We start from the raw sequence: 16,303 nt of genomic DNA, 5'->3' as shown, positions 1-16,303 counted from the left end.
AACTTCTACAGATGCACAATCGAGAGCATCCTGGCGGGCTGTATCACCGCCTGGTACGGCAACTGCTCCGCCCTCAACCGTAAGGCTCTCCAGAGGGTAGTGAGGTCTGCACAACGCATCACCGGGGGCAAGCTACCTGCCCGCCAGGACACCTACACCACCCGATGTTACAGGAAGGCCATAAAGATCATCAAGGACATCAACCACCCGAGCCACTGCCTGTTCACCCCGCTGTCATCCAGAAGGCGAGGTCAGTACAGGTGCATCAAAGCTGGGACCGAGAGACTGAAAAACAGCTTCTATCTCAAGGCCATCAGACTGTTAAACAGCCACCAGTAACATTGAGTGGCTGCTGCCAACACACGGACACTGACACTGACTCAACTCCAGCCACTTTAATAATGGGAACTGATGGGAAATGATGTAAATATATCACTAGCCACTTTAAACAATGCTACCTTATATAATGTTACTTACCCTACATTATTCATCTCATATGCATACGTATATACTGTACTCTATATCATCGACTGCATCCTTATGTAATACATGTATCACTAGCCACTTTAACTATGCCACTTTGTTTACATACTCATCTCATATGTATATACTGTACTCGATACCATCTACTGTATCTTGCCTATGCTGCTCTGTACCATCACTCATTCATATATCCTTATGTACATATTCTTTATCCCCTTACACTGTGTATAAGACAGTAGTTTTGGAATTGTTAGTTAGATTACTTGTTGGTTATTACTGCATTGTCGGAACTAGAAGCACAAGCATTTCGCTACACTTGCATTAACATCTGCTAACCATGTGTATGTGACAAATAAAATTTGATTTGATTTGATCTATGAGTGAAGAAGCAGTCAGTAACTAGAAAGCAATGGAGATTGTCTCAGAGATGATAAGAGATGGACGCGACACAATAACATGGCAAAGACAAACACATCTGAAGTTAAAGTGAAGAAAATACAGGAAATATTCCATGAACATGTCTTACTGCAAACAACATGTTGGTATCAGTGTGGTTAGGAGAACAGTTTCAGTTTATGTTCAATGTTAGAGTTTCTAATGTTCTAGTGGATATGTTTAATATGTTTGTATGACAAAGTTGTGTTATGAAAGACTGGGCTTCATATTTTAGTCTTTTAAGCTTTGACCAATAACCCTCATTTAATTGTTCATATTAAATCAACCCATTTTATGAAATCTGAAATTATTTGTAATTAAAAAATATTACTAATAAATTGATCAAATTTGTTTGAAATAATCGTATGTTTGTCATTGGTTTCACATTACGTCACTGGTGTTACATTGTGTCACTGGTGTTACATTGTGTCACTGGTGTTACATTATAGCATTGGTTGGTTTGTAGCATTGTTTTTTTGTATCTACCTAACTGTTGCTACATTCATTAGTAAACATTTTAAGGATATTATCATTACATTTTGATGACTCAACCTCAATTATTTCTAATGTTACAACAACAAAAAAACAACAGTATGAATTGAACTTTACTCATTACTAATCCAAACAATTTATTAGTATTATCATTAACCTTTTCTGTCTTTGATTATATATGCAGATTAAACACTGAAATTACATTATAGAAAGCCTGAATTGTCATCTATAATATAGGTAACACCAGTGACAGAACGGCAGCAAAATCATATTTTCTATGTAATGTAGTAAAAATATAAACTGTAATTAATGTTGATTTATAATGTTAAGTGGTTTACTATTCGACTATAAGTTTAGATTTTTACAAGTTAGCTGTTCAAAAAGCCACCATTCTCAATGAATGACCTGTGTGCATTCCATTCACAGCTCTGTGAGGGAGTGGAGGGAGCAGAGAGAAGGACAGAGAGAGACACCCTCATTACTCCCTCAACACCACCCTCTACCTTGTAATCAGGACCCCACTGACACTTTAGCTGGGCCAGATGGAGTCTCTCTCTACGATGTGTGGTGTCTGACTGGCTAGGACTGGGAAGGACAGAGAACACACTCTCTTCTTTTGCACAGTACCCCTCTCTCAACCCCCTCCATCTATCTCTCTCTCCTTTTCTCCCCCATCTCTCTGTCAGACAGAGATTAGGGTTCCAGGGACCTTCAGGTTCTGTTGTAGTGTTGGTGTTGGGATGGTTTCACCACAGAGCAGGAAGAGATGAAGTGGAGGGTTAGACACAGTGAGCTGTGCAGAGTCAGGCTAAATTGACCCAAGCCGGTGGTGTATTTAAACCAGAAGTGTTCATTTCATTGTGTGGAGAGAAGATGGAGACTAACCTCCTAGCCACCACTAAGGACTTGAGGCTTTTTGGAGCCAGGTTTTTAGAAGCGGGAGGCCGCAGTGGTGGAGATCATGCCCGGGAGAGGAGCTTGTTCTGGGGCAGGCATGGGGAATTTGCCTGGTAATGATTGAAAATTTACAAAGTAGGTGCACACAGGCCGAGGGAAAAAGATGAGGTGACAGACAGTGACACATGTAATACCGCCTTGCATACTCTTCCCTTCATCTAGCTTATCTAGTGTATAATCATTAGTCCAACAGTTGCAAATGAGAGTTTCTATTGGATAAATTCAGGTATGTTTATTCCCGTTTTGTTCCTGGTCAGACGTAAACACAGTTCACATTCATATCAGCCACGTTGTATTCCTTCTCGCATCTATGCACTCTCCACCTTTCACCTTTTTCCTTCGTTTGTGGACTTCAATGAGCAACACATCAGCTGTATGCGAATAGCCAAACCATATCATAACTGCTACACACAGCCTACATCCTTGTCACCATATTAGCTAAAGTAATTTCATAGTCAACATAGCTACTAGAACTAAACATGAGAAAACCTGCTAAAATCAAGCTGTAACTTCACAGTATATAGTCAGTTAGCAGTTTAGCAGTTACATCGGTGGCCCCCTGTGGCAATTAATCAGTAAAACCAAAAGCTTACCTTGACTTGGAAGAGTTCCAGTGTGTTGTTGGATAGCCATGGCCAGCAAGCTAATATAGCATCCCTCTGTTTGAGCAGGGTGTTTCAGTAGGCTAAACTAGCTAGCTGCATTTGCTAGCTAGGTAAGTAAAAACAAAAATGACAGTCTCTCAAATTCTCTCTTGCTTCTCCTTCATTTTGGAAGAAATTCATTTGTTCAAAAATGCTCAACTATTTTCTTAATCTCTTTGAGTTACAGTTGAAGTCAGAAGTTTACATGCCCCTTAGCCAAATAGATTTAAACTCAGTTTTTCACAATTCCTGACATTTAATTCTAGTAAAAATTCCCTGTCTTAGGTCAGTTAGGATCACCACTTTATTTTAAGAATGTGAAATGTCAGAATAATAGTAGAGAGAATGATTTATTTAAGCTTTTATTTCTTTCATCACATTCCTAGTGGGTCAGAAGTTTACATACAGTCAATTAGAATTTGGTAGCATTGCCTTTAAATTGATTAACTTGGGTCAAAACTTTCAGGTAGCCTTCCACAAGCTTCCCACAATAAGTTGGGTGAATTTTGGCCCATTCCTCCTGACAGAGCTGGTGTAACTGAGTCAGGTTTGTAGGCCTCCTTGCTCGCACACACTTTTACAGTTCTGTGCACAAATGTTCTATAGGATTGAGGTCAGGGCTTTGTGATGGCCACTCCAATACCTTGACTTTGATGACCTTAAGCCATTTTGCCACAACTTTGAAAGTATGCTTGGGGTCATTGTCCATTTGGAAGACCCATTTGTGACCAAGCTTTAACTTCCTGACTGATGTCTTGAGATGTTGCTTCAACATATCCACGTAATTTTCCGTCCTCATGATGCCATCTATTTTGTGAAGTGCACCAGTCCCTCCTGCAGCAAAGCACCCCCACAACATGATGCTGCCACCCCCATGCTTCACGGTTGGGATGGTGCTCTTCGGATTGCCAGCCTCCCTCTTTTTCCTCCAAACATAACGATGGTCATTATGGCCAAACAGTTCTATTTTTGTTTCATCAGATCAGAGGACATTTCTCCAAAAAGTTCTATCTTTGTCCCCATGTGCTGTTGCAAACCTTAGTCTGGATTTTTTATGGCAGTTGTGGAACAGTGGTTTCTTCCTTGCTGAGCGGCCTTTCAGGTTATGTCGATATAGGACTCGTTTTACTGTGGATAAAGATACTTTTGTACCTGTTTCCTCCAGCATCTCACAAGGTCCTTTGCTGTTGTTCTGGGATTGTTTTGCACTTTTCGTACCAAAGTACATTCATCTCTAGGAGACAGAACGCGTCTCCTTCCTGAGCGGTATGACGGCTGCATGGTCCCATGGTGTTAATTCTTGCGTACTATTGTTTGTACAGATGAAAGTGGTATCTTCAGTCATTTGGAAATTGCTCCCAAGGATGAACCAGACTTGTGGAGGTCTACAATTCTTTTTTCTGAGGTCTTGGCTGATTTCTTTTGATTTTCCCATGATGTTAAGCAAAGAGGCACTGAGTTTGAAGGTAGGCCTTGAAATACATCCACAGGTACACCTCCAATTGACTCAAATGATGTTAATTAGCCTATCAGAAGCTTCTAAAGCCATGACATCATTTCCCAAGCTGTTTAAAGGCACAGTCAACTTGTGTATGTAAGTGTATGTAAACTTCAGACCCACTGGAATTGTGATACAGTGAATGATACGTGAAATGATCTGTCCAAGGCTACTGTAGACCTACAGTGTGTTTTAGCAAAGTATTTGGTGATGTGAATATATTTAGTATAGTTTTATCTAATAATTATGACTTCAACAAAATATATATATATTCACTGAGGATTGTCCTCCCCTTCCTCCTCTGAGGAGCCTCCACTGGTGTAAATAGGAATTAGGGACTGGAAGAGCAGGAGAAGATGCATGCCATTCACGTGTCCATCACGTGCGCTTGCGTATGTGTGTGTGTGTGTGGATGTGTGTGCGTGTGTGTGTGTGTGTCTATTCATGCTCATCACAAATTTTGGACGAGAGCATTTAATGAATTTCATTAATGCTCAAGTGATTAAGTTCAGGTCAATACAATTAATAAAATGAATGATCTTATGAGTGTATGTCCTGTCTAATATGAATACATTTTACTGTGAGATGATTCTATCAGTAAATGTCTAGTTGATGTGGTGGTATTGAATTTCTATTTTCAAGCTGAATTTCACTGCATACTTGCATCGTCTCAATCGTAAAATAATCCATGACTAATTCAACTCCCTCTAGACGTGAGATAAAGAGGTGTTAGCCAACATTCTGTTGGTTTGGGGACTCTGTGTATCCCTTGATGATTTAGATAGGATCCAGTCTGCAGATAGAGGACTCTCTCTTTTTACTCTCTCTTTCTCTCTCCTGTGCACTTGCCCTCCCTCGCTCTTGCAGAGCCTTTCTCCCCAATTGATTAAATTAATAAAATAATTAAGCAAATCTGCTCCATAAGGCTAATTTCATTGTAGTATTGGGATAGACAGCTACTGGGGTAGGGCACAGGCCTTTACATTGGTCACGTCCAAATATCCATACTAGGGTGCCACATACTTGAACAGCATACTATGATCTAATTAGAATAAAAAGTATGCAGAATGCCACACCTGCAACGTATTAGTGACCCCTGACTGTCTGAGCAGGTCATGATGACTCAGATCTACAGCATCACTCACTCTTCTCTCTGTCCTACCCTTCTCCTTCCCTCCTCTACATCTAACTCTTCTCTCTGTCCTACCCTTCTCCTCCCTTCCTCTTCTCCTAACTATTTTCTCTCTCTCTGGATCAGCGGCCACGGTACATGGAGCTAAGGAGTGTGATGACTCAGATCCACAGCATCAATCTGGAGGCTCTGGACCAGAACGACCAGCGGCTGCTGGAGCCCAGCTCCGCCCACAAGGTGGGAGAGAAGAAGAGGAAGGACCAGTTCAAGAAGCTCATCACTGGCACTGTGGGTGTAATACAACCTCCCACCACTATATGGGGGTGTTCTTCCACTTGTGTTTTCTGCAGAGAAGACCTAGAATTATTTAATAACAAAATAATGTCTGAAATGTGTCCATTGTGACTGTTGAAATGGATATTACTTATAGGATATAAGTTATACTTTATTGGAGAGTGCTAGTAGGATTTTTCATATAAGTTTAATTAAATAGGTCCTGTACACTCAGATATAATAAAACAACCATTCAATCCAGACAGATTGTAACTGTATTTGATCTCTCCTCTCCACAGAAAGATCTGGGCCAGCAGTTTAAAAAGGAGGTACATATCAGAAATCTCCCATCTCTCTTTAAGAAGCCCAAGCTGGAGAAAAGGGACATTGTGGAGCCCAGTGAGACTGGATCTCTAGCAGCTCTCTTCTCCCCAACACAGGACGACATCTAGGAGAACATAACAGCACAGAGAGGCTCTCAGACTGGACTACCACACAAACACACTTTCTACCCTCCCCAGTGGAGATTTACTCCTGAAGGGTTGGCTCATCAAGGGTACAACGTCTCTATCCTATTGGTCAACAGTAGGATGAATGGACTCTACAAACTGTGGACAAAGAGAATCAGAATATTCGGTCATGGACTGAACCCTGCTAACTGGTCATACATATGTATCCAAATAATGTGTCTGTCTGCCTTGATCGAGAAAACGGGACAATGTGTCTGAAGATGATGAAGATGATGGTTGTTGCCTTTCAAGAGGACATGACTGTTGCCATAAACCCTGAAGGTTTAAATGGTAACAACAAACTGTATTTACACAGCTCATGTCTTCACTAGCACAACACATTTAACTTACATTGTGTTTCGTATCTCCTCTAACATGGGCCATCCACCTGGCTGCTAAACATAGAGATAGATAGAGGACTCATCTTTATATCGGTGTCATTATAACGTCTGACAGCATTGAGAATTGAGGCTACAACCCATAGTCAAGTAGTCAACTGGGTGGGGATTCCTATTTTAAAATGGTGGATGATGGCAATGCCCATGCTAAAATGGGTGATACCCATGATGAGTCCTCTATCTATATCTATGGTGCTAAATGACGCAGCGATTTTGTGCCAGAAGAACCTGAATGGAATCCAGTGAGCTTTTCTGAGGTGGTAGACTTCAGAGTATCTGTATAAGGAGAGCTGTCATCAAGTCAAGGTTTTGTACAGAATAATTACTCTGATGGATGAAGTAGAACTGTCATTAATGTGACTTTATGTTTGTTTGTTCTAGTTCTCCCAGCTATGAACTGATGAGAAACCAGCACTACATTCCTCTTATGTTAAAGGGATAGTTGGCTGCAACCAGTTTTATCAGACATTATTGTTAAAAACTGACTGACTAGGGGAGAGCTCATATTTTATAAATCTGTTTTGAAGGTGACATTATATACACGTGGAAAATATCCACAGCCCTCAATCAGGGGACAAACTATTTAAAATTGTAGTGTTTTTTCTATTTTGCTGTTTTTAGACAAAAGTAGACTAGAAAGTCAATGTAAATGGTTGATTTGACCATTTGCTGTGTTATCCAATGGTCTACAAATATAAGGATTATTTAGAAAATGTTCTAGCCGTGTTGTGGGGGTAAAAAATAATATTTATAGTTAGAGAGATAAAACATATGTTAAATGTTGGATGTTAAATATTTAAGCAGGACCAGAGACTTGAAACTCCACCCCCGAGTCACATGATGACTAAAGTTCATCTCAGTGCTGTAACTTTAATAACTCTCCAGGACTCACGTCTGTCTGACACACAACACTGGGATTTTATTTAGATTGTTCTGAAATATCAGGGTGTTAAACCAACCAATACAAGGTAATATCATCAAGACGGTGAACTTTACATGCATCTTCACTTGCTTTGAATATTGTGTCCCTTTAAGAGAGGACGTTTTTAAAAGTGAAAGTGAAATTAACTGTCAGATCTCATACCAGGACAGGGAGTGACATCGTGTGAGAAAATGGCTTCTAGTTCCTCTCTCCCAGAGGAGGATTTCTCCTGTACGGTGTGCCTTGACATCTTTAAGGATCCTGTCATGTTGTCATGCAGCCACAGCTTCTGCCAAGCCTGTCTAAAGGAATGCTGGAAAGACGAGGAATCTCTGTCATGTCCACTTTGCAGGAGACGATCGTCTAAGGATCAGCCCCCTATAAACCGTTCTCTAAAGAACCTGTGTGAGGCCTTACGGGAAAAGAGACAGACAGATCCAACCACAGGGTCCAAGGTGCTCTGCAGTCAACACAGTGAGAAACTCAGTCTGTTCTGTCTGGAGGATAAAGAGCCCATCTGTTTGGTGTGTCAGGTCTCAAGAAAACATAAAGATCATGACTGCATCCCTGTAGATGAGGCTGTACAGGATCACAAGGTAGGAGGAAGATTCTGATAGAAAATATGTGATACAGCAATACTCAAACAATGAACATGAAGTTATCAATGTTTTATTAATGAGTCTGACTCATTTAGATAATAGATGTTCTACACATTGTGTTGACTGAATAATTGTGAATTTCAGATTCTGATACATAATAAATCACTGTTTGGTATGAAATTGAAGTGTTTGAGATCCTGAGTGAAAACATATAGTGTATCTCTGACCATGAAACTTAAAACAAATCTCTCTGCAGTGGTAGAGATGTACTGTACAGTTACAGGTTTACTTTCATTGTCATGAATGAAAGATTAATCTTTCCCTGGAGGCAGAACGGAGTGATTTCCACTAGATGAGCCAGCTGCAATGGCAAAATTGGCTGTTTTAAAAATGAATTAAAACCAACATTTGCTTTTTGGTCTTAGTTTGAGGTTAAGGTTAGGCATTATAGTTAGCAGGGTGGTTACGGTTAGACATTAGAGTAATCAGTGTGGTTAAGGTTAGGGTTTTAAAATCAGATTTTATGACGTTGTGGCTGTGCCAGCTAGTAACCACTCCGTAGAGCTGCCTCCAGAACACGATTCATGACATAAAAACGTTAAGTTGCAGTGAAGACACGTTCTCTCCTATAAAGAGAGTCCAGAGGTTGTCTCCTCAGTGAGGTTCTGTCTCATTCCAGGAGGAACTCCAGACTGACCTGAAGCCCTTACAGGAGAAGCTGAAGGTCTTTAATAAAGTTAAACAAACCTGTGATCAAACAGCAGTGCACATTAAGGTTCGTATCAATTATGTAAAGTTACAATACTACAGCATGTATTGTTTCAATTGTAGCCTACATGTAGGATTTAATTCTGATAATAATTGTAGAATGATGTGTTCTTCTGACTGTCTCCAGAGCCAGGCCCAGCACACAGAGAAGCAGATTAAGGAGGAGTTTGAGAGACTTCACCAGTTTCTACGAGAAGAAGAGGAGGCCAGGATAGCTACTCTGAAAGAGGAAGAGAAGCAGAAGAGTCAGAAGATGAAGGAGAAGATTGAGCGGATGAACAGAGAGATATCATCACTTTCAGACACAATCAGAACCATAGAGGAGGAGCTGAAAGATGAAGACATCTCATTCCTGCAGGTAAGGACGGCTCTCTCTCTGACATACATTATAAATGAACTCAAAGATGTATTGATGAATCAATGATATTGATGACTATACTCTCTACTTTCCAGAACTTCAAGACCACGAAGGAAAGGTAAGTGATCTGCTTCTCGTCTCTCTTCTCTGTGGTTGTGAACCCAACCCCACAGACGTTCTGACTCCTGAATGTTATTCCAGAGCCCAGTGCACATTGCCAGATCCACAGCTGGTGTCAGGGGGGCTGATAGATGTGGCCAAACACCTGGGAAACCTGAAGTTCAGAGTCTGGGAGAAGATGCAGGAGATCATCAAACACAGTGAGTACTGGATAGGAGAGGACATGATCTAGAATAATGTAAGATAGATTTAATTAAGTAGTCTGTTTGAAGTAGTATTGTTAGTGTATATGAAAAGAGACTACATGGTATAATGTGTGGAATATCTCTTTGTTCTGAAGCTCCTGTGATTCTGGATCCCAACACTGCATCCTCCTGGCTCTGTCTGTCTGATGATCTGACCAGTGTGAGTCGAACTGACCCAGAGCAGCAGCTCCCTGACAGCCCTGAGAGATTCATGAAGTATACAACTATTCTGGGCTCTAAGGGGTTCAGCTCAGGTAAACACAACTGGGAGGTGGAGCTGGGTGACCGTCCTTGCTGGATTATGGGCGTGGCTAAAGAGTCAATTGACAGAAAGGGGGAGGTGAGTTCATCACCAGAGTATGGAATCTGGGCTCTACGGCAGGATAGTGGTAAGTATCATAATGGAAAGGGAGAGACCCTCCTCCTGAAGAAGAAACCCCAGAGGATCAGAGTTCAGCTGGACTACGACCAGGGGGAGGTGTCCTTCTACGACTCCATAGACATGACACTCATCTACACTTATAAAGACACATTCACTGAGACTCTCTACCCGTACTTCTTTATTGGATCAGCTGGTGATGTGAAAAGCACTGGTGTTCAGATCTGCCAATCAGAGGTGTCAGCCAATGTCAGTTAAACATTTTGTATTGGTTAATTAGTCTAGTTAATCTAGCCAGCTATCTAAACTATTCATCATGACTGAATTACTAACCGTGCATGCAGGGTACGTGCCCAGGGGCCCTGACCTCCAGGGAGACCCAATTTATTATGTTCTGTAGAATTGCATGAAATTATGTGTAAAACTACAAAATAATTGTTCTGTAATGCAAACTCATATGTTTACTTTTTGTTAAAACTCTTGTTCTGCAAACAGATCCCTCTGTACATATTATATTTTTCATCACGATGCTGAGTTAATGTTTGTTAATGTGGAGCAACTAATTGTGTTTGTAGAACAATTCTAAATGTAATACATTTAGGGCCATGACTAGGGTGGTTCCTGGTCCCATCTTAAGGAAAACCTCTGGGCCCAAGGTGTGGTTGGGTCACATGTTAAGGAAAACCTCTGGACCCTAAATGTGGTTGGTTCACATGTTAAGGAAAACCTCTGGGCCCTAAATGTGGTTGGGTCACATGTTAAGGAAAACCTCTGGGCCCTAGATGTGGCTGGTTCACCAGTTAAGGAAAACCTCTGGGCCCAAGGTGTGGTTGGGTCACGTCTTTAGGAAAACCTCTGGGCCCTAGATGTGGTTGGTTCACCAGTTAAGGAAAACCTCTGGGCCCTAGATGTGGTTGGTTCACCAGTTAAGGAAAACCTCTGGACCCTAAATGTGGCTGGGTTAAGGAAAAGCTCTGGGCCCTAGATGTGGTTGGTTCACCAGTTAAGGAAAACCTCTGGGCCCTAAATGTGGTTGGTTCACATGTTAAGGAAAACCTCTGGACCCTAAATGTGGCTGGGTTAAGGAAAACCTCTGGGCCCAAGGTGTGGTTGGGTCACGTCTGTAGGAAAACCTCTGGGCCCTAGATGTGGTTGGTTCACCAGTTAAGGAAAACCTCTGGACCCTAAATGTGGCTGGGTTAAGGAAAACCTCTGGGCCCTAGATGTGGTTGGTTCACCAGTTAAGGAATACCTCTGGGCCCTAGATGTGGCTGGGTTAAGGAAAACCTCTGGGCCCTAGATGTGGTTGGTTCACCAGTTAAGGAAAACCTCTGGACCCTAAATGTGGCTGGGTTAAGGAAAACCTCTGGGCCCTAGATGTGGTTGGTTCACATGTTAAGGAAAACCTCTGGGCCCTAGATGTGGCTGGGTTAAGGAAAACCTCTGGGCCCTAGATGTGGTTGGTTCACCAGTTAAGGAATACCTCTGGGCCCTAGATGTGGCTGGGTTAAGGAAAACCTCTGGGCCCTAGATGTGGTTGGTTCACCAGTTAAGGAATACCTCTGGGCCCTAGATGTGGCTGGGTTAAGGAAAACCTCCGGGCCCTAGATGTGAGTGAGAGTCCAAGGTCTAGGACTATCTGAAGGTATAGTATTATTACTACTGGTGAACTCACTGTTTATTAGGATGTTGTTTCTTTAGACAAAGTCTTTGTTTACAACACTGATTTTCTCTCTAATTAAACTATGTTTTACACTTGAAGACTTTTCTTTGTGTGTTTTACTTTATCAGAGTACAACTACTATGTGTCTTAATGATCACATTGTTTTATTCTGTTATTTGCATCGACTCATGTTTTATGCAATATTTGATGTATTTTCCATTTTTATGTTCTTAGTTTTGATAATGTTACAAATGTCTTTTAATGCAATCTGTGTTACAATATCGATGTCATTTATTCTAAAGTTGTGTTACATGTATAGGCTTATCTGCATCTGTTTCTACATATTTTAACATTCAAATATATTGACCTCTGAATCCTGACTAGATTCAACCATATCTTCTAATATTAACTATTGACTTTAGTGTAATTGTGAATAACTTGAATCCTTGTCAGAATGTCCTTTTCTAGTGTCAACGTTTACCTGTCTATGTCCCTGACAGTGTCTGCAGCATTACAACATGAAACAAGGACATGATATTGATCTGACTATTGAGCTACAGAGCTCTGTGTTAAACTGTTATCAGTGAATGTCCTACATGCTACTGGGTCTGGGAGGACACCATGTACAACACAACGTCTGTCATTATTGGTGTTGATGTGAAGATATGCAACAAACTGACATTAAAAGATCATCAAAGAAACATCTTTATTTCATGTTGTTATTATTGGTTGTGTGAAATACTGATCATCAACAGAGGTCATGTATTAAACTGAGATAATGTCATGCTGAAGGTTGACCGTGATTGAAGATTTTACAACATGGACGTCTAATATTTAATGTACATGTTTGAGAGTTTAATTTATTTACAGGTTTTTAGTGAATTTAGTTGTCTGCTAAACTGCATGCTGGAACTGGTGACTGGTCTGTAGTGACTCAGTGCAGTTGAATTGTTAACCACCAGATGGAGGACTTGAGATACAGAAGATCAGCCTTCTGTAAAGATGACCTGAAACCAGAGTCATTAAACGTGTGAGTCATTATGGTGTCTGAGTCGTTACATGTTTGGTATGGTAAGTATACGTTGTGGACATCTGTGTTGTATTGTGTATTGTAAGTATAGCAGGTTCCTTCTCTCTCTCTCTCTCTCTCTCTCTCTCTCTCTCTCTCTCTCAGGTCCTGGTCCTGTAAATGCACAACAGGACAGCAGGAACTGTGCTGGACATACCAATGTTCACTACTGTACATAGTTACCACGTCAAACACAGGTGTTGCCCCCCCCCACCCCCCCCCCCTTCTAAGGTGCTGCTACTCTCTGTTATTATCTATGCATAGTCACTTTAATAACTCTACCTACATGTACATATTACCTGAATTACCTCGACACCGGTGCCCCCCCACACTGACACATTGACTCTGTACAGGTACCCCCTGTATAAAGCCCCACTATTGTTATTGACTGCTGCTCTTTGATTATTTCTTATTCTTCTCTCTTACTTTATTAGGTATTTTCTCAAAACTGCATTGTTGGTTAAATGCTTGTCAGTAACCATTTCACAGTAAGGTCTTCTACTACACCTGTAACTCAGGGTTTTTATTTAGAATGGGTTCTCCAGACAGTTTGTTAACTGTAGACATGCTAGATTAGACCCATTCAACCAAACATTATCCATACACAACCCCCCATGTATACATAGTGTTATTTCAGAATGATTCAAAATACAACTTCACACCACTCTTCTATGTTCTCTCTCTGGTGAGCTCTAGTTACTACTAAATTACTACACAATTACTACAAAAACTAAAGTTAGACTAATGTTCCTGAGAGGTGACTTCCTTTATTTCCTATATGAGTTGTGGTACTGTCTGCTGTTTGACAATTCTCCTAAGTGCCAATTGGTGTGGTTCCTTCTGACGTCTGAGACAAACAGAGGTGTGTGTTGCGTATCTGTGTGCATTCCATTCACAGCTCTGTGAGAGAGTGGAGGGAGAAGAGAGAGGGACAGAGAGAGACACCCTCATTACTCCCTCAACACCACCCTCTACCTTGTAATCAGGACCCCACTGACACTTTAGCTGGGCCAGATGGAGTCTCTCTCTACGATGTGTGGTGTCTGACTGGCTAGGACTGGGAAGGACAGAGAACACACTCTCTTCTTTTTTGCACAGTACCCCTCTCTCAACCCCTTCCATCTATCTCTCTCTCCTTTTCTCCCCATCTCTCTGTCAAACAGAGATTAGGGTTCCAGGGACCTTCAGGTTCTGTTGTAGTGTTGGTGTTGGGATGGTTTCACCACAGAGCAGGAAGAGATGAAGTGGAGGGTTAGACACAGTGAGCTGTGCAGAGTCAGGCTAAATTGACCCAAGCCGGTGGTGTATTTAAACCAGAAGTGTTCATTTCATTGTGTGGAGAGAAGATGGAGACTAACCTCCTCTTAGCCACCACTAAGGACGTCAACAATCCACTAATGTCCAAGTCCCTGTCAGGTGATGTCATAAATGTAAATTATGTTTGTATTTACGCACGCACACACACACACACACACACACACACACACACACACACACACACACACACACACACACACACACACACACACACACACACACTGTCCTTTGTGATGCTGGGGACAGAAGTTGAGGTTATTGCTCTCTGCTCTGTAAGCGCTGCATGGAGGAAAGCCTGGGAGAGAGAGAATAGACAGGAGGGAGAGAATGAATCAGAATAAAGGACAGAGAGAGAGAGTTGTGAGAATGAAACAGAATAAAGGACAGAGAGAGAGAATAGACAGGAGGGAGAGAATGAATCAGAATAAAGGACAGAGAGAGAGAATAGACCGGAGGGAGAGAATGAATCAGAATAAAGGACAGAGAGAGAGAATAGACAAGAGGGAGAGAATGAATCAGAATAAAGGACAGAGAGAGAGAATAGACAAGAGGGAATGAATCAGAATAAAGGACAGAGAGAGAATAGACAGGAGGGAGAGAATGAATCAGAATAAAGGACAGAGAGAGAGAATAGACAAGAGGGAGAGAATGAATCAGAATAAAGGACAGAGAGAGAGAATAGACAAGAGGGAGAGAATGAATCAGAATAAAGGACAGAGAGAGAGAATAGACAAGAGGGAGAGAATGAATCAGAATAAAGGACAGAGAGAGACAAGAGGGAGAGAATGAATCAGAATAAAGGACAAGAGAGAGAATAGACAAGAGGGAGAGAATGAATCAGAATAAAGGACAGAGAGAGAGAATAGACAGAGGGAGAGAATGAATCAGAATAAAGGACAGAGAGAGAGAATAGACAAGAGGGAGAGAATGAATCAGAATAAAGGACAGAGAGAGAGAATAGACAGGAGAGAGAGAATGAATCAGAATAAAGGACAGAGAGAGAATAGACAGGAGAGAGAGAATGAAACAGAATAAAGGACAGAGAGAGAGAATAGACAAGAGGGAGAGAATGAATCAGAATAAAGGACAGAGAGAGAGAATAGACAAGAGGGAGAGAATGAAACAGAATAAAGGACAGAGAGAGAGAATAGACAAGAGGGAGAGAATGAATCAGAATAAAGGACAGAGAGAGAGAATAGACAAGAGGGAGAGAATGAATCAGAATAAAGGACAGAGAGAGAGAATAGACAAGAGGAGAGAATGAATCAGAATAAAGGACAGAGAGAAGAATAGACAAGAGGGAGAGAATGAAACAGAATAAAGGACAGAGAGAGAGAATAGACAGGAGGGAGAGAATGAAACAGAATAAAGGACAGAGAGAGAGAATAGACCGGAGGGAGAGAATGAAACAGAATAAAGGACAGAGAGAGAGAATAGACAGGAGGGAGAGAATGAAACAGAATAAAGGACAGAGAGAGAGAGTTGTGAGAATGAAACAGAATAAAGGACAGAGAGAGAGAATAGACAGGAGGGAGAGAATGAATCAGAATAAAGAACAGAGAGAGAGAATAGACAGGAGGGAGAGAATGAATCAGAATAAAGGACAGAGAGAGAGAGTTGTGAGAATGAAACAGAATAAAGGACAGAGAGAGAGAATAGACAGGAGGGAGAGAATGAATCAGAATAAAGGACAGAGAGAGAGAATAGACAGGAGGGAGAGAATGAAACAGAATAAAGGACAGAGAGAGAGAATAGACAGGAGGGAGAGAATGAATCAGAATAAAGAACAGAGAGAGAGAATAGACAGGAGGGAGAGAATGAATCAGAATAAAGGACAGAGAGAGAGAGTAGAGAGAATGAAACAGAAGAAAGGACAGAGAGAGAGAATAGACAGGAGGGAGAGAATGAAACAGAATAAAGGACAGAGAGAGAGAATAGACAGGAGGGAGAGAATGAATCAGAATAAAGAACAGAGAGAGAGAGTTGTGAGAATAAAAGAGAAATTGAGAGACTAGAAGACAGAAAGAGACAGAATGAGAGAT

At 41.3% G+C, this 16,303-nt stretch overlaps 1 protein-coding gene across 2 annotated transcripts; it reads left to right on the top strand.

The window, feature by feature from the left end:
* The first annotated feature begins 7,675 nt into the window (after positions 1-7,675).
* Positions 7,676-12,576, top strand: LOC112224618 (nuclear factor 7, brain-like). Of its 2 annotated transcripts, XM_042306260.1 has the most exons (7): positions 7,684-7,789; positions 7,909-8,339; positions 9,022-9,117; positions 9,238-9,468; positions 9,564-9,586; positions 9,670-9,788; positions 9,929-12,576. In XM_042306260.1, exons 2-7 carry the CDS (start codon positions 7,935-7,937, stop codon positions 10,468-10,470), a joined length of 1,416 nt encoding a protein of 471 aa, XP_042162194.1. In that variant the 5' UTR covers positions 7,684-7,789; positions 7,909-7,934; the 3' UTR covers positions 10,471-12,576. The 2 variants fall into 2 exon arrangements, with proteins under 2 accessions (XP_042162193.1, XP_042162194.1); XM_042306259.1 differs by having other exon boundaries at positions 7,676-8,339.
* Positions 12,577-16,303: the final 3,727 nt, after the last annotated feature.

This window comes from Oncorhynchus tshawytscha, linkage group LG25 (genome assembly GCF_018296145.1).
Source record: "Oncorhynchus tshawytscha isolate Ot180627B linkage group LG25, Otsh_v2.0, whole genome shotgun sequence".
Lineage (NCBI taxonomy): Eukaryota > Metazoa > Chordata > Actinopteri > Salmoniformes > Salmonidae > Oncorhynchus > Oncorhynchus tshawytscha.
This window is presented reverse-complemented; position numbering and strand designations above follow the sequence as displayed.